The sequence below is a fragment of the Nansenia antarctica genome (genome assembly GCF_963989245.1).
Source record: "Nansenia antarctica genome assembly, chromosome: 4".
NCBI lineage: Eukaryota > Metazoa > Chordata > Actinopteri > Argentiniformes > Microstomatidae > Nansenia > Nansenia antarctica.
The window spans coordinates 16,723,706-16,741,498 of NC_137689.1; the positions used below are offsets into that span (position 1 = coordinate 16,723,706).

The 17,793-nt window shown below is 41.9% G+C and overlaps 2 protein-coding genes across 2 annotated transcripts; both read left to right on the forward strand.

Annotated features, from left to right (window-relative positions):
* The first annotated feature begins 1,105 nt into the window (after positions 1–1,105).
* On the forward strand, positions 1,106–12,116 carry esrra (estrogen-related receptor alpha). Its single transcript, XM_080529803.1, has 8 exons — positions 1,106–1,258; positions 3,472–3,586; positions 6,580–6,963; positions 7,176–7,292; positions 7,435–7,548; positions 7,710–7,877; positions 8,095–8,364; positions 8,872–12,116. Exons 3-8 carry the CDS (start codon positions 6,585–6,587, stop codon positions 9,123–9,125), a joined length of 1,302 nt encoding a protein of 433 aa, XP_080385929.1. The 5' UTR covers positions 1,106–1,258; positions 3,472–3,586; positions 6,580–6,584; the 3' UTR covers positions 9,126–12,116.
* Positions 12,117–13,831: 1,715 nt separating this feature from the next.
* prdx5 (peroxiredoxin 5) lies at positions 13,832–17,239 on the forward strand. The gene is made up of 6 exons (XM_080529818.1): positions 13,832–13,975; positions 14,914–15,048; positions 15,678–15,809; positions 16,305–16,343; positions 16,434–16,498; positions 16,690–17,239. Exons 1-6 carry the CDS (start codon positions 13,883–13,885, stop codon positions 16,787–16,789), a joined length of 564 nt encoding a protein of 187 aa, XP_080385944.1. The 5' UTR covers positions 13,832–13,882; the 3' UTR covers positions 16,790–17,239.
* The last annotated feature ends 554 nt before the right edge of the window (positions 17,240–17,793 follow it).

Below are 17,793 nucleotides of genomic sequence, written 5' to 3' on the forward strand. Positions count from 1 at the left end.
CGCGTCTGGAAACATTTTCCATGCCATCTAAAGCGATGTGTGTGTGATATACTATGGCGTGTGCGTTTAATTGAAGCAAAAGCCATCCATTGCATTCTACCGACCCGTTATAGATAAAACACACAAAGCGGAATAGATGTTTGTAGGCTAAACCAGCCTATCAATGTTAGGAATTATTTAATGAAACGCAAAAAGTACGAGTGAAAAATGAACATTGCATAACCCATTTAGATTGCAGAAAGTAGGCGATGGGGAATCCTCAAAAATGTGATGAGAGTTTATTTTTGAAAAATGGTTTGAAATTAATCATTGCAAATCCGTGAAACCTGTAAAACGAATAAATAATGTATTGTTGGTTGAATAGATTCTTATTATTATTATTGTTGTTATTGTTATTATTGTTATTATTATTATTATTATTATTATTATTATTATTATTATTATTATGTCTCATATTTAGAAGTGGGCTAAACCTATATAAACTAAACATCTTGTGTTTAGTCCATGTATCCACTTTCTTTTTGTAAGCAAACATAATCGAAACAGGCCTACAATAAGCCTACCATATATAGCCTATAGATGAAACGCGTATTTTACGCTAGCTATGTATAGATCTAAAGAAAAAACCTAAACCAGTGAGTCAGGCATACGCTACATTAGACCTACAGTAGGTCATTTTTTCTTCATTGTTGCAACAACCTCTACGGTGGCACTGGTGATGACGCTGGTGGAAGTAGGCTGGATTGGAGGGCGCAGCGCACAGACGTAACGGAGACACACAGACGCAGGCGGGCAGAGGGAGGAGAATGGACAAGGATATACGTAACCAAAACCTCAGTTGTAGCAGCGAAAAGCCAGAATCTACACCCCTCGGTACAGTAGGCTAACACCAACAACCGGGACCACTACTAGGCTGGATATCAGACGGGTAGTCTACTACCCTTAGTACCCTAGCTTGAAAATAACACATTTGGTTGAGCATTTTTCCAAACATGAAATCCGTGCGCCTACAGCCATCGGGAACATAGTTTTTTTGCATTTCCAAGCAATCATTTTGGAAATATTTTTGCGCCACCGGGAGGTTGCTCGTGGTCGAATACGGCTATTCACGACTGTCACTTTTGATGCAATGTCGAAAACCTGGAGAGCTTAATCGAGGCTAAGCCGGTCAACAAGACATCATTGTAGTGGGGGTGATCAGTGGTTACGGTGGTGCCTGAATTTAGACCTTCTTCCGGCGATGCATTCGCAAACACCAGTAAGTAGCCTTCTTAGTTCAGGGGGTGCCAACAACATTGTAAAACTGTACCAATAATCCCATTATGCGTCCTCGTGTTTTGCATGTATGATTCTTCTCTGCAGCTGATTAAGTTTGCGTGACCACATATGGAAGGGGGCGCATGAGCGATAATTTACAGTGCGTTACTGCAATAAGCCACCAAGTGTGTTGGTATGTGTTTGGTATCAGTTCTCTGTGGTAGGACATCGTGACTGACGTACTGCGATAGCTTCACCCTCTCTAGAATTATACCTTTTATTGCTGCTCTTCATCGCAATTTGGAATTGATAACAATCTGCTGATCAAGCGATCAGTAATGAGAGAACAATCATCAGGCCGGTTCCTGAACTTTGTAGTAAGCTTGCAGCTGTCTGTAAAAAAACTGGCCACTAGTCTTTGGTGGCATAGGCCTACTGACAGCTGTGATGTGATGTGTCTTTTATGCTTACAGGAAACTCCGTTTAAACATACACACACACCACTTTTCCCACTGCAATTCTCTAAGTATGTGGGAGTGACTCCAGGTGACTTTGGTCTCTCCTCAAGGAATGGCCCGTGCAAATGATGGTCCCCCAGGACCAGGATTGAGATTCCTGATCTTAAGAAGCCATAATCCAGTTTGGCAATTAACCTTTCACCGGCCTGAGATCAGTAGGCAAGGTCACCTCTGCTGTTCTCAATGTCTCCGCGGTGTGCCGCATGTAAAGCTTTCAAATGAACTTAGTATTGTCATATTGCCACTACACACTGTTGAGATAAGGAACAATTAGAAAATCAATGCAAGAACAAAGGAAGGAGAAACAATGGGGTCTTTTGATCCTGACAGTTTTAGTATCAATTGTCAAAGTTTGCTTAGAGTTTACAGTCCTCACCATCAGTAGATGTTATCAACGTGGAGGTCTGTGTGTATATTTTTAGATTTAAGTGTGGCCACTTAGACCTAATTCCTTTTTTTATACTGTCTTGTGGATATTGCCCGGCAACATTTAACTTTATTCTATTCTAGTATTCTAATCCAAGGCGTGTAAATTCTCATGCAAAGAGAGGAAAGAGTCAGCTGTCAGTTAGCATGGACAACTTCAGTATAGATTAAACTGTTGAGATGAAGGCCCATGCAAACATTAGTTGTGACACTAGATGTTGCATGTCAAGATACAAAATAAATAAAATACAAAGCAATTTCAGAGAAGAAGTAGAAATCTGAAAAATCATCTTCATCTACGGTACTCAGGTTTTTCACCACAACATTCACCCTTCCTGTCTATTGTCCATTGTTTCTCTCCATGCTTTTAAGTCCTTCTATCTCAACTTATTATCACCCAACTCAAACCACATGAGTGTGCACGCGTGAGGGACAGAGAGAGTCCACTGCAGTTACTCTGTCTGTCCTTCAAGCTCTCCTGTGACTTTGACCTTTGGAATGTGTCACACAGGGAGAGTGTAAGGGGGAGGGGTGGTTGAGTGTTGTGTGTGCAAAAACATATGTAGCCTTTATGTATCATTGTGTGGAAATGAGAACTGAATTTGTGCCTTTCGAAAAGACAAAGAAATGATTTCCCCCTCTGTCAGCAATTTCTACCAAATGGGGTTGATTAGGAGAGCAGGGAAGAGTAAGTTTAGGATAGACTGGCAGTCAGTTACACACTATATAGAGATGGGATAGTTTAACACATCTATGCCTGGTTCTTTCTTTCTTTAACTCACACACTAAGACAAACAGCAAGCATAGGTGTCACAATCTTGGTCTGCATCACTGTAATCTCCCAAGCTTCATAAGCCTGAAACACCGGACTAAAGTGCTTTTCAGAAAATATGAATAAGCCTGGAATGGTGAATAATACTTTCTTATTTTGTTGAGTAAAGTGATGTGTGTGTGTGTGTGTGTGTGTGTGTGTGTGTGTGTGTGTGTGTGTGTGTGTGTGTGTGTGAGAGAGAGAGAGAGAGAGAGAGAGAGAGAGAGAGAGAGAGAGAGAGAGAGAGAGAGAGAGAGAGAGAGAGAGAGAGAGAGAGAGAGAGAGAGAGAGAGAGAGAGAGAGAGAGAGAGAGAGAGAGAGAGAGAGAGAGAGAGAGATCAAGATCAAGATTGTACAGATCAGATGTCCTTGTCCTATATAGGTTTAGGTTATAGCCTATAGTATAACATATTGTCCTGCACATGAAATCACTAAATTGTGTGTCGTCTTTCTTTTTAGGTTTCCTGATAAAACAGTGTTCTCCCCAGGCCACAGTTGCACTTCTAACCAATCGCACGTGAGTGGGTTACCAGCAGAGGAGACCAGTAAGAATTTCCTTCAGCAAAGAACGCAGGTAATTGATTTCCCCCTATTGCTTCTTATTGTTTTTTATCAAGAAATGGCGATTGTATTGTAGTTCAATAGCCAATTATTCTAGTGTAAATCGGAATCACCACCAGGCCTATGTGTCAGTGTTAAATAGTGTGTGGTAAGATTGATTGACTTCAGGCACCAAATCGTGAGCTTAGAATTATATGGTTCTATCTCCGTTTAGGGCAGTTCAGAGATATTGAGCGTCAAAGTTTTTACATTCCATTATGTTTTGTGAGATGGAACCTTTGTATTTGATGAATTACTAACTCAAAAATGTCAACATTTAAAAAAAAAACAACACCACACAGGCATTAATAAACACCTAATGGATCAGATTATGTAAAAAACTCAATTTTGACAAAAATTGAGATAGAACCTTATAATTCTAACGTCACGAAATGTGACAGCTCCGCCTTATTTGCTGGTTTTTGGTCACACCCCCCCCCCACACCCCATGGCTCCTGTCCAGGTGATCAGACCCTAATATCATGCAGCTTAGACCATGTCTGAGAGTTGGATTGAACCCTGATTCCCTCATTTTATGTAAGGCATCTGACTTTAGTGGGCATGCTACGGTTTTGTAGACACAGTGAGTGGATCAATCAGACATTTGCTGTCAGCTTTGCTTTCCTATTATTATGAACCACTTCCTAGTAGCTAGCTAATGGACCATCAGACTCCCATCTCATCTCACGAGCCCTGCGTTGAATGAAGCGTTGAGGACTCCAGTACGCTAGCTTAGCGGTGGTTAGTTGGTCACACCGACCCGATAAAGCCAGGGCTTTGAGGACATAACTTGGGGGAACTTGTCTTGTTGTCAAAGGTGGAAGCTATAACGTCGCAGGTGAGTTGTCGTCACTGTCTGAGAAGGAAATGGAAATCAGAGACACATCAGAGCTAGCTTGGTAGCTAGCTGGCTAACTAGCTATGATCTTACTGTTTGTGTTTCCATGGATCTTTTTAATCTAACGAGTATACACATTAGCTTGCGAGCTACATTCGTTAGCCAGTGTGGCTCGTTTCGTTTAGCAGGACACATCAGCTAATGCTTAATGCCGTAGTACAGTGCCAGACTATGGGTTTAAGCTCGTTGCTAGCAGCAGCTGGCTAACACTTTTACACACAGCTAGTAGCTAGCTACTGTATATTAAAACATGTGGAGGGTTTCATGTGTCTCTAGACTTGGGTTCAGCGGGGGGCTGGTAGGTAGATGGCTCGTTGACAAATAGGCGTGAGGACCTCCCATTGAGACATTAGCAGGTCATTGACGCCTGGCTGACACCCTTGAAATGTTAATTTGCCAAATATCTGAGAAATGTGATTAATTTGACAGATTATAGAGTCTAGACCTAACCACCGCGCACTTGCTCTGGTCGTTTGTGTCATTAATAACAGGAACATGTGTCATAGTCACCAGATGCAAAGCCTGTCAACTGTGAAATTCTTCTTCAGGATATCCAGAGAGCAGAATGTCATTTCTACATCTCCTGGAGTTGGCTGCATTGTGCTCCTGCAAGTAGTACGAGAGGTTTGGGATAGGGTGAGGTGGGTGGGGTGGTTAATGTCAAAGTTGAGTGGTTATGTAAGGGCCAGTCAGACTGTACAGAGTGTCAGAGACATTGGGCCACTGGATCGGCATCAGTGCATTGGCCTGCATTGCAACACCTCGGGCGAGAGCTTTGGAAATGAGGAGACTGTGTGTTCTAGAGTATACCGCCCTTACACAATCTCTGTCAATGTGGTGTGTTACCCCAGAACCATTACCCCCGGACCGCTGTATTGAAATCACCCTCTCCCCTAGAGTGTGTCATTGACATAGATGAATTTAGGCTATGTAAAGCACTGTAAATGGGGCACAGGTGAAATGCAGGTATTCTCATTTGCATTTGCATTGAATTCCACTCCGTCCTGTGCACCCCTCAGATTTGCTCATTCGCATTTGCATTGAATACCACTTTCCCCCCCCCTGACACTATCTGCATTGCACTGACGTGTGAGAATCACAGTAAATCAACCCTGTGCAGACGGTGGTCAGAGGAACTAGTACCAGGAAATCTTTTCAGGCATTTTACTGTTATCTCTGTGGGAATAGGGCATTAGAGTGTTGGAGTGTTTGCTATCTCTTTACTGGGATTCCTTGTGGGGTTTTAATTAAGGGATTGGTGCTCCTCTGCTGTGGATTAATGACCCTAATCTGGAGAGGGCAGAGTAGGTTGGAGCTGGGATTATGGTCTCTCCTCACAACCCATAGCATGTCAGCACATCATCTTAGCGCAAACATTCGGACAACCTCAAACTCTCTCTCTCACTCACTCAGTGTCACTCACTATGCTTCACATACTCCCATAATTCCCACTATTCCATCCACACATTGTTAAATGAAATAGATTCACATTATTGTCTGCTGTTATCATTTGTCTGCTTATGCTGACCACTGTGTATCATTAGGCAGTTAGCCTGCAAGGTCTTACTTTGTATAGGCTACATTTTCTTATGCAGGTGATAAAGTAATCGAACAAGGAGGCACACAGTACATTTTACATTTACATTCAAATCATTTAGCAGACGCTTTTATCTGAGTAACTGAATCAACATACCTATACAACAGTCATCATAAGTAAAACCCTTGATCACAGTGCTAGAGAAAGGAAGAAAACTATTTCCATGTAGCCTAACTGTGCTCTCAGTTGAAATCATGGCCGTGATTAAGGTGTCTACGTGTCAGTTGTCAAGCAAGTGATATAATTCAATGAAGAGGCGACAGCTTTCATTATCTTAATGGAGTCGCCATTGGAATGACTATGGTCAGGAATTGTCGGGAAGGGTAATGATATTAAATGTTACGAGACGCTGGAACAGTAATGTGGACATGACACCTTTGTCCTCTCCTGTGTCTCCCCCTCCCTCCCTCCCTCCCTCTCTCTTCCTTTCTTTCCCCTCCCATTTTATCCCCCTTCCTTCATCCATCTACAGAGACCATGTCTTCCAGGGATCGTCGTTCAGATCTCTACATAAAGGCAGAACCTAGCAGTCCAGAGGGAGGTGGGGGAGGCAGGGCCAGCCCTGGGGGGGCCTCCTCAGACTCCTCCCAAAGTGGTGGAGGTGGGACTAGAGGAGACGGTGTCGGGCGCTACTCCCCCCCCCTCTACACACCGGCTCTGCGCTGCCACTTCAAGGAGGAGGGCGGTGATGGTGTGGAGGAGGGCTCCACAGGCAGTGGAGGTGGTCGGTGCAAGTATGCCCTGAGTACGCTACCTAAGAGGCTGTGTCTGGTGTGTGGGGACGTGGCCTCGGGATACCACTACGGCGTAGCTTCATGCGAGGCCTGCAAGGCCTTCTTCAAAAGAACCATCCAGGGTAAGGGTGTGTCTTGTTTGCTTGTTCTTTTCTCTTATGCATAATGTGTGTGCATTTCTATCACAGTATAATGAATGATACCCTTCTGCCCACCTATGGAATGATGATAGCACATCTTTAGAGCAGCATATTGTTTTCATGTGTTTCTCCTAAATCCTTCTCTCCATCTCCGAGTGGCCTCTTACTCTCCACTTCCTGTCATCCCTCTGAAGGTAACATTGAGTACAGCTGTCCGGCGTCAAACGAGTGTGAGATCACAAAGAGGCGCAGAAAGGCTTGCCAGGCGTGCCGCTTCACAAAGTGCCTCAAAGTGGGCATGCTGAAGGAGGGTGAGTACAAGGTCCACAACTAGGCTGAGCAGAGGGTTCCCCCCTGTCTCTCCCTCACTCACCTGCTACTCTCCTCATCTCTCTCTCCCTCTCTCTCTCTCTCTCTCTCTCTCTCTAAATTGTCATTGTGTCTGTGTTGCAGGAGTTCGTCTGGACCGGGTCAGAGGAGGGAGACAGAAGTATAAAAGACGTCCAGAGGTGGAGAATGCAACCTACCAGAGTGCCCCTCTACCCCTTAGAAAAGAGGGTGAGAAAGGTAAGGGGATTGTAGTCATTTAATTTCCATCAAAACACTTCGTAGGCCTACTACATATGCCTACGCACTCATGTGCACAATCTTAAAAATCGTGTTTTTTGGTGGATCTTAGTGCCTATTGTGCCGTAAACCTTTGTTTCCTGTTTGTATGTGACACACAGGCTCCTCCCACATCATCGTGTCTCACCTTCTGGTGGCAGAGCCAGAGAAGCTGTTTGCCATGCCTGACCCCCTGCAGCCTGACACAGCCCAACGCACACTCACCACCCTCTGTGACCTTGCTGACCGTGAACTGGTTGTCATCATCGGTTGGGCCAAACACATCCCCGGTGAGGGGGAGAGGGATGGGATGGGGCGGGGTGGTGGTGGTGGTGGTGATGATGATACGGTAGTTTCTGATCTCACAATGCAGGTTCCTTGATAGCTCTACTATGGTTCACAGGTTTATCAGGAACAGGAATGCTGCCTTGTTGTATCAGCTGCTGCCGAGTGATTGATCAGTGTGGTCAGTCTGTGTACTCTAACCTTGGAATCCCCTCCGTGCAGGCTTCCTGTCGCTGTCCCTAGCAGACCAGATGTCTGTGCTGCAGTCGGTGTGGCTGGAGGTGCTCGTGCTGGGAGTAGCCTTCCGCTCCCTGGGCTGCGAGGATGAGGTGGTGTTCGCAGAGGACTTTGTCCTTGACGAGGAGATGTCCCGCGTGGCTGGACTGACGGAGCTCAACGCTGCCATCAGTCAACTGGCCCGCCGCTTCCGTGTCATGCAGCTCGACCGTGAGGAGTTTGTCATGCTCAAAGCCATCGCGCTCACCAACTCAGGTAAACAAGCTATTCATCAAGTATGTAAAAGGCTGCACACAGTGTCTGTAATGCATCTGATATTGCAATGAAATTATAAATGAGGTTGAAAATTATGACGGCAAGCTTCAGTTCATTAGATGCTCTATGGTACTTTTCCAGGGCATGCGGATAAGTGAATGTGGATGCTTTAGTCCCAATCTCTGAGGAGATTCTTGATGAAAATAACTCAGTTTTGGCCCCTGAGGGAATAAACTGGAGATTACTGTAAACAGCAGACTCACGCTCCCGGTCTGCTTAGCCCACAGAGGCACTATTTGTTATGCAAATACAAAGATCATTACTCTGGACCAGCACGTCCTGTTCCATAATGACCCAGGTTTGTTGCCAGAAACCCAAACTTAGAAAACCCTCTGTCAAAGAGAAAAGCAGGCATTTAGAGAAACACAAATAAAGTGTTCTATGTACACACACACACACACACACACGGACTGACTGACTCCCCCGTTCCCCCTCTCCCCCTATCAGACTCTGTGTACATAGAGGACATGGAGGCAGTGCAGAAGCTTCGGGACCTCCTCCACCAGGCCCTGTTGGAGCAGGAATGCCAGCGCCACCCTGAGGACCCCCAGCGGGCCGGACGTCTCCTCCTCACCCTCCCCCTCCTCCGTCAGACCGCTGGCCGCGCCCTCACCACCTTCTACAGCATCAAAACCCGCGGTGGCGTGCCCATGCACAAACTCTTCCTAGAGATGTTGGAGGCCATGATGGACTCGCCCTAGAGAGGGAGGATGTGAGGTCCTGATGACAGGAAGTCTGCCAGAGTGAATGGGTGGCTGGTGTGAATGGAGAGGATTCTATTAGAATTTGATAATGAAGAATGTGGGGATATACTCTGGATTTTTTTTTTATGTAGCTATTTCCGGGAGATTCGTAAGTGAGTAAGAACAGAGAAACCCCATGTCCTTTTGAGGGGTTATATGGTTCAATCTAAGTCATGACGGCCAAACATTGATGAAAGACTCAATACATTCAAATGGGGGAAAGGAGTTGCATTGAAAGAGGTTAAATCAATTTTGAGTGTTAGAATCATATTAGATTACCACTAACCCTAAGGTTTGTCCCAATGCAGCACTGATCTGTAGGTGATAAACTACTGAAGGACTACAAGATATCAAAGGCTAGACTGTAACCATGTGGCTTAGACATTTTGCAAACAATGCAATATCTTCCTTCTCATATAAGCCATACTAGAATGCCAGGCAAATGGCCATTGACAGTGTCGTGTCAGATTGACATGCACACAGAAGAGTAGTACTATTTACTCTAGCTCAGTCATACACAGGCAAACACAGCCTTACAGTTTATTGATAGGAATTCCTTGCAATATGTTAAAAGCAATACAATACATTTACATGATAAATTAATACTCAAAGTAAAATGTGGTTGAAAATAATTGCAAGAACTGGCTTTACAAATGGATGGGTGTGGGGAAACTGCTTTTAAAAAGGCTGTACAATTGATTTTTAGTCAGAGAAAAGGGAATATCAATCATGATTGTCAACTCTGAAAATATTGTAGTGTACATGGAAATAGATTTTATTTATACTGTAAGTAGATCCAATAGGTACATAAGAAACTGGTTTCTGTGTGCGGGGATGCACTGTAATTGTGCAGTGGGGCTACACTGAACTAAGGTGTATTGAGATCAGGGACAAAAAGCAAGTGTTTCATGGCCAGCCTTGTTACAAGAGAGTGAATAAAGGAGATCGGTGGGGGGGGGGGGGGGTCCGAGGGGGACTAAAATCCCTATTTCATTGGTGACTTGAGTCTCCGGACCTCTTCCCTAGTTTTTGTCAACCAACCACTCCTCTTCTGATGGAATGTGCTGTTTAAAAAAAAAAGAAAGAAAACTGTTCGTTTGGTGAACTGAAGTGATCAAACCGATTTTGGAGCTATAATTATTCATTTGAACCGTCATATTTGACGGTTGTGCCAGCAGTCTGTTGCCCTTCTCGCAGGCATTGGAAGGCTGAAGAAAGGGACCTCTATTGTTTTGACCAGCAGGTCCTTGGACTGTGTATGACCTTTGAACTGCAAGCCTATTGGTGCCCAAATGGGGCTCAGAGCAACATGAAATGCAACACATTCAGCCTCATTTGGGAATCTTACAGCCCAGTCTGACTGAGACCATCCTTTTAATCCTTCTTATTGACTGTATTTGTTTGTTTACTTGTTTGTCTCTGTTTTGTAGGCTTGATTTCATATTTCATCAGATTAATGTATATCAACAATCATGTTGGATTCAGAGTCGCTACAATGACTTTAACTTGCAATCTTTGGGGAGAAACAGAATGGCAAAATGTAAAGGTGTTGGTCCATGGCTGCTGATGAAGAATTGATAGTAAAACAATCAGAGCAGCAACATGCTCCCTCAATCTACATAATATGTGAAGGGTGGTCAATTTCTTTTGAAAGAATAACATGGAGCTAAAGCCAGCCAATGTGATACAAATTCCCTGACATGAATGACAAAGTAGACTAGAATGCCGCTAATTATGGAAATTCTTAAATAGATTAAGTAGATTTATCCCAAATACTTTTCTGTCTCTGGGTTTTAAGGCTACTTTTTAGTTAAGATTGTTACACTCAGCCTCAGGTTTGGTACTGAAATAAAGCAATCCATTGAGAATGTTGTGAATGTTATTTCTTTTATTAATCTGAATATAGATGTTTTTATGAATCTGAACATCACACTAGTCAGGAATTGACTGATCATGAATTAAAATAGTCTCTGAACATAGGTATTCCCACAGCAGTGAAAGGAGATTTTGCCATCTTGAGTCTACATGGTTTGAATCTGCTGAGATCCTTTTAAAGTCTCTGACAAACAAACTCATATTTGTTCTTATTCTTTTAATGTGCACATCCTGTTCTGTTCTTGGCTGAACACTTTAAGACAGTTTGTGGTTTAATTATTTTGATTCTAGTTGTGAAGTGAAAAGTAAAACTAGATGACAATTGGTTCAACTCTGTCCTGTATATTCCTGTCCTATTTTATGTTTTGTTTCATTATTCTTTTCTTTTTTTCATTTTTCTTCTCAAAGATAACTTTGATTTGTGTGTGAAAATGTACACAAACATGGATGCCTGGGTCCAGTTTCAGAAAGTTGTAAAGATGTTAATGTTTGTGTCAATAATAACTAATATATACAACGGTAGTGTTTTCATACAGATAAGCATAATGTAATGCCATTTTGTCTGTCATATATAGGTACGGTTAGGGGGCGGGGGAGGGCATTTTTGAGTGTCACAATTTAGAAGATTTTAAGTCATTGGTAGTTGTTAGTATGTTTGTGTACATTTATGTAAATGAGCAATACAAGAAATTACCAAAACTCTGTCTCACATTTCCTTGTATAGTCACATAATGTAAATTTCACATCTGCAGTAAAAATATTGATAATTAATAGTAGTACTAAAGCTTATAATATGGAAAACTTCAAATCAATATTTGTATTTTAAAAATACTGTATTTAAAAGATTAAATTCTATTTTTTACTCAATTTGCTGATGTTTGTTGATACTTGTTTTATTTTTTTGTGTGGGTTTAAGTCGTCCAATGGCTGTGAATGTCTGTACTATTTTTCAGTAAGCTAAAATGGTTAATTTAATGTGACTGTTCATATTAAATCACTGTGAAGAAAAGACAAAATGCTACACTGCAGGAAACAAGGGGTAGATTAGTGTATTGTAGGTGCTTGTGTTTTGTAATAAATGACCTCACACCATCACATATCATCGGTCTTGTGCGTCTACTGTCATGATTTATTTGTTTGAATGTGTGTTTGTCTGCCATGTGCAACACTGTTCCCTGTCCTGCTCACCAAAGCCGATGAGTCAGAAAACTTTTAATTATAATTCACAATAAACAGCAGTTTAGTGTGTAAGCAAGAATGATTTGTTAGAGGAATGATAAGAAAATGGTCACAATGACCTTCTACAGATCGCTAATAAGAAATAATAATAATAAAAATGTTCAGTTATTGATAGTTTGTCATCATTTTCTCATGATGTTCTGGTTGCACAGGAATTTTTGTCTTGTAATTGTCACCATCCTAGAAGTCTTATTATTTGCTTGCTAGAATTCAATACTAAATTCATGGGTGGTGGCTGGAGGAAATCTATCCTCTTTTCTTTTCTTTTTTACACAGGTTGTGTTGCCATGTAATCTACAGCCAGGCTGCTCAGATGAGCAGATGTGATACAAAAGATGTTAAACAGTTCTCCAAGTGATGTAAAGATGTGATGGACTGCATAGCCCTATTGCAACGAGGAAGATTTGGAACCGCTTGGTCACCATACATTTTGGGTTATGAACCTCTCTAGTTCTGATAATGATAATATGGCTACTAAACTGAATAGATAAACTCTTCACATAATCTTTTCAATAATCAAAACCATCAGGAAATCCTACACATTGTGCCTTTAAAGCACATTTCAACCATAGCCCATACAGGACCAACAGGTAGCCTAATCTCTTGAGTGCTGCTGCCTAGTGGCGTTAATTTATTGAACAGGGTTAGGCCTGTTTGGCAAATAAATGTTTAAGCCTGGAACCCTCTCGACTCAAGGAAAGGAAAATTAATAGTACTGCTAGTAAAAAGCAAGTACATTGTATGATATTTTCCTTAATGTTTATGTAAATGATTTGCTATTTATTTCTGAATAAACAATTATGCTGCTCTTATGGAAAATATGACAATCCGCCCTCGCCGTTTAGCCCGGTTAAATTAGCCGGATTCAGTCAAATCAAATGCCACACCATTTGTCATACCTGATTGGCCACTCAAAGAAGTGCGACAGCCACATCTTCCGCCTCGCACTTTTGGTTCCGCATTAGTATAGATCAGTACAATTACAAAAGTAATACCGGTAACAACCTTTCACATTATAATTGGTGTACAGAAAAAAAAGAAGAAAAAAAAAGGGAATAGGAGAGGGAGATTAGTGGCAGGTGGGACTTCAGCAAAGCTTCAAATGAAGCCCGGACCATCGAGGCGGGCGTAAGGTAACATGTAAGCCATTTTTTGTGACAGCAAGGAGGATTTCCGAGATGCTATTTTCACGCCATTTCATCCGTTGGACGGTGGGCACGTGACAGTGGGCGTTCATGTTTGTCGAGAACGAGCCCAGCAACTCGCCGGTTGCCTCCCATAGCAAGCCACATAGCTCGAGTCTTGACATAGCAATTTTTGCCTCGTTTAGGATTAATGTAAAAGATCAACAAGATCCGTGTCAAGTTCATACGCCATAAACTGCAGATTGTAAAACACAACTGAACAAAACTGTTAACCTTCTGTTGTTGTAATGTACACTGATCCACGCCGGCTGTGACGTACGGCTCCGCCCACCGGGCGAAATGGCGTGAAAAGAGAGACTCACATCATTTCCGGCTAATGCTCTTGTAATCGCCGGGCCTGGTTTTGTAACCATAACACAGCGTAAAGGGACTTGCTCAGTCGCTCAACTCAGACCGATGATTCCCACCTCAGCGATACTGAAAGGGTCTCGTGCGGTGCAGTGCATTAGATCGCTACACACCACGTTCGTTGCCAACATGCCAATCGAGGTAAGAAACACTATAGAACATTAATGACCCAAAAACAATGCACATGTGTTATTATTGACCTTGACTGCAGACTCTTTATTCTGGGGTTGGGAGAATGTTTGTCGCATTTATCCGCCATGCACCCCCTTACAGTAGGGTACAGCCACTATCTAAAGTCATGACGAATAAGGCCTATCTGTCTGATTATTATAATTATTTTATTAGCCTACTTATCCCAATTCTAATTATAGCCTCATTGAGAATGTAGGCCTCTACAATGACTCAGCAACTCTGTCTTGCATGTTTTAATACGTTATAGGTTGCTATTTTCTTGTAATAAAATAGAACTGAAGTTGACAGTTGACATATCAAGGCAAGTGACATTTTGCTTATACAGAATAGTACATGAAATTACGTGCATTCCACACACAAAACTAAAGCAATTACATTGTATGATGGATAAACAGTAAAAAGGAAGTCAATTATGTGCCCACTAGTATCATAACATGTACTACAATTCTTAATTTTGGAAGTACAGACACAGGATGGTCAAATAAATGACATCATGCAGTCCCCATTCAAAAACAAATAGAATTGTAGAATAGAAAGTAGATTCCAGAAAAATGTCAACACAGCAGATGGAACAATTAGGCTAATCCGTATCCTCTTACTTGCATGTCTCTCTCTATTTATATATTAAGGTACACTTCTGGATATATTTATAAACAGTCTTTGTACAGTTTATCCTTCGATGGTCTTCCATATGGTTAGAAATATTGGTCTCCATTGGTAGTAGGTGGGACAGATTATTACAACATTTTGATATCTGCAATGTCATTCGATGATGAGGAATAAATCATTACATGGGGACAGGGATCTGCACCTCCTTGTGGTCAATATTCATCCTACAATTCCCTTATTGTGACACTTATATATGTTGTTCACCCTCCATACACAAGGTTGGAGCAACCCTTCCAGCTGTGGAGGTCCATGAGGGTGAGCCGGGGAACAAGGTTGCTATGGACCAGCTCTTCAAGGGGAAGAAGGGAATTCTGTTTGCTGTGCCGGGGGCCTTTACTCCAGGGTGCTCCAAGGTAATGTCCATTCAGATGATCCTCATTTCACTTAATTCATATCATAGATATGCATCATTTTCTCTTGTTCTCCCCACCATCATTTCTAACCATGAAGACTACATTTGAATCCCTATTTTCACCATGTTTTTCCTTCATTATTTATGGTAGACCAAGCACTACATATGGTGAACAAAGTAAAATATTAGGCTCATATCATCAGGAATGATTTGTGATGATGGCGATGTGCAGCACCAGTGTTGCAAACTGTATGCCAATACAGGCCAAGCCAATATGCTGGCACGCAAATTTCATATGTGTACCCATATGTAACAGCTCTTTTTAAAGCGTACTGTTCTCCACTCTATAGTCCACCAGTGAAAGTGAAAATGAAAAATCTTTCAGGTGGTATTTAATGATGCATTCAGAATCTTGATGTGCAAGTCATGTTTGTGACTAGTAATGTTGCCACCTTTCATGTTGTGTTGAGGAATTTCATGTATACATTTGTGTCGGTTAATTGATTACAATTTTTAAATCATAATGGATCATAACTGAGCCTACACACAGTGATAAGGTATTCCTCTTGTTTTTGGAAACATTGGAACAAATATTAATAAATAAATGTTGCTTTTTTTACCCGTGTTCAGACTCATCTTCCAGGTTTTATAGAGCAGGCTGAGGAGCTGAAGAGCAAGGGTGTGCAGGAAGTGGCATGTGTCTCCATTAATGACGCATTCGTCATGGCTGCCTGGGGAAAGGAGCACGGAGCAGATGGCAAGGTGTGAAATGCTGTTTGAAAATGACATTCTGTCACTGTAACCTTCAGGCTTGGTCCACATATCCTCACTCCAGATATGTATCAATATACAAAGGTTAATTACAACAAAGAGACTAGGCTTTTTACATATTTTTACATTATGATATGACGTTAAGTAGACAATTGACTTTAACTATCTTATCTATTAACTAATCCTGATTGACCTTTCTAGTGGAGTTTAAAACTAGTGTTCACTCAGTCCCCAGCACATCAATTAGATAGTGGTCTTTTGGGAACTGTGGCTGTAGTCGCAACTTGACGTATGACCTGTCAGATGGTTATGGCTTTGAGTGTGCTATCCTTTCACCTGTCACTTACAGGACATGCTTTAATTTAAAGACATTTAACGTTCTGTATGTACAGTGAAATGAATAACATAATGCATTACTTTCATGCTTGCACGCAGTATATGCACAGTATGTATACTTCAATGTTAAATATCTACTTTCCTTTGCAGGTGCGAATGCTGGCCGATCCTACAGGAGCATTCACTAAGGTCAGATATGTCTGAAGATCCTTGATTTTAGGCCAGCTTCCTCAAAATGTAATGCCCCAATTTGTAACGCTTACTTTATTTGGTTCATAGGCAGTGGATCTGTTACTAGACAATGACAAAATTGTGCAGGTGCTGGGGAACAAGCGATCCCAGAGGTAAGGAACCTTTGTTCAACCAGTGTTGAACTTTCTGCAATACCTAGGCATTGGAATATTTTTTTTTCACTCATATCAACATCCTCTTTCACTTCATAGTAAATCATCTTCTCCATTATTAACCATCCACTCCTGTAAAGCCAAAATGCCCAAAGCAATGTAGTATACCATTATCATATCCTTTATTTCAGGTACTCTATGCTGGTGGAGGACGGGGTTGTGAAGAAGATAAATGTGGAGCCTGATGGTACAGGCCTCACTTGCAGCCTGGCCTCCAACATTCTCGTTTAGACCGGTTATAAACCAGCTCCCACCCATCCTCACCACACACTGCAGGAATCTAACCTTAGTTACTTCTAAATATGCACTGATACTAATTTACCCTCTTTTCACATGCCTATGCAACCATTGGGTGCACAGGAATGGTGTGGAAAGTAAATAGCTGTGGTTACAGTAATCATGATTCATAAGATGCAGTTCAAAACATTATGCTTTTTCAGTGACTGGTCTCCTCTGGGATTGGGGACTTTCTGAATAATGGCAGGACAGTCTAATTTGTATTATTGTTGACTGGACTTGGCCATGAAGCTGGGGGCATAATATCAATTGTCATCATGTTGGGCCAGAGGCAGGAGTGAAACTCACTTAATGCGCACAAATCTGAGCTGAATGGTGTTTCATCTGTGGCGTAGCACATCCCTTTCTGTAAAGCTTATTCTGTTACCTAATAAAGTTGGCTTTAAAGTCAATACTTGTGTGAATGTTTATTGCTGTGATCTTTTTCTATACTATAGACACTGTTCTAATCATTATTAGGTTGAAAGGCATGCCAAAATCAAGTCCAAATGTTCATGCTGTGTCCAAATGTTCATACTGCCTACTGACCATACTACATACTATTTAGTACAAATGTATGCAGTAAGCAATACATACATTCTATTGCCCACCCCCATGTCCTGGGCCATTGAATTATGTGACTGAAATGAGAATTGACTTACTGAAGTATGCAGTGAATACTACATACTATGAAAGGCAAGGCTGAATGGCGTCCTGGCATTTTTGCTCTATTCTGGTAAATGTCACATACTTCTAACACTCTAATCTTGAATAAAATGCCTACTATGTAGTATAAACATTTAGACGCAGCCCTTATCTGCTGAACAAAGCTACACTAACCCCTCCAAGTAAAGCGAATGGCTACACACCGTCTGTTTAAGACACTTCTATTGTCACAATGAAGGCCAGTTTTGATGCGTTGGTCCATCAGACTTTTGCGCATTTGGGAAGAAGTGTCC

Excerpts from the sequence above, each read along its gene's own strand:
- esrra (XM_080529803.1), top strand. The coding sequence starts at position 6,585 with ATGTCTTCCAGGGATCGTCGTTCAGATCTCTACATAAAGGCAGAACCT. Across the intron at positions 6,964-7,175 it reads CTTCAAAAGAACCATCCAGG|GTAACATTGAGTACAGCTGT; the intron begins GTAAGGGTGTGT and ends ATCCCTCTGAAG. Across the intron at positions 8,365-8,871 it reads CATCGCGCTCACCAACTCAG|ACTCTGTGTACATAGAGGAC; the intron begins GTAAACAAGCTA and ends TCCCCCTATCAG.
- prdx5 (XM_080529818.1), top strand. The coding sequence starts at position 13,883 with ATGATTCCCACCTCAGCGATACTGAAAGGGTCTCGTGCGGTGCAGTGC. Across the intron at positions 15,049-15,677 it reads TTACTCCAGGGTGCTCCAAG|ACTCATCTTCCAGGTTTTAT; the intron begins GTAATGTCCATT and ends ACCCGTGTTCAG. Across the intron at positions 15,810-16,304 it reads AGCACGGAGCAGATGGCAAG|GTGCGAATGCTGGCCGATCC; the intron begins GTGTGAAATGCT and ends TTTCCTTTGCAG.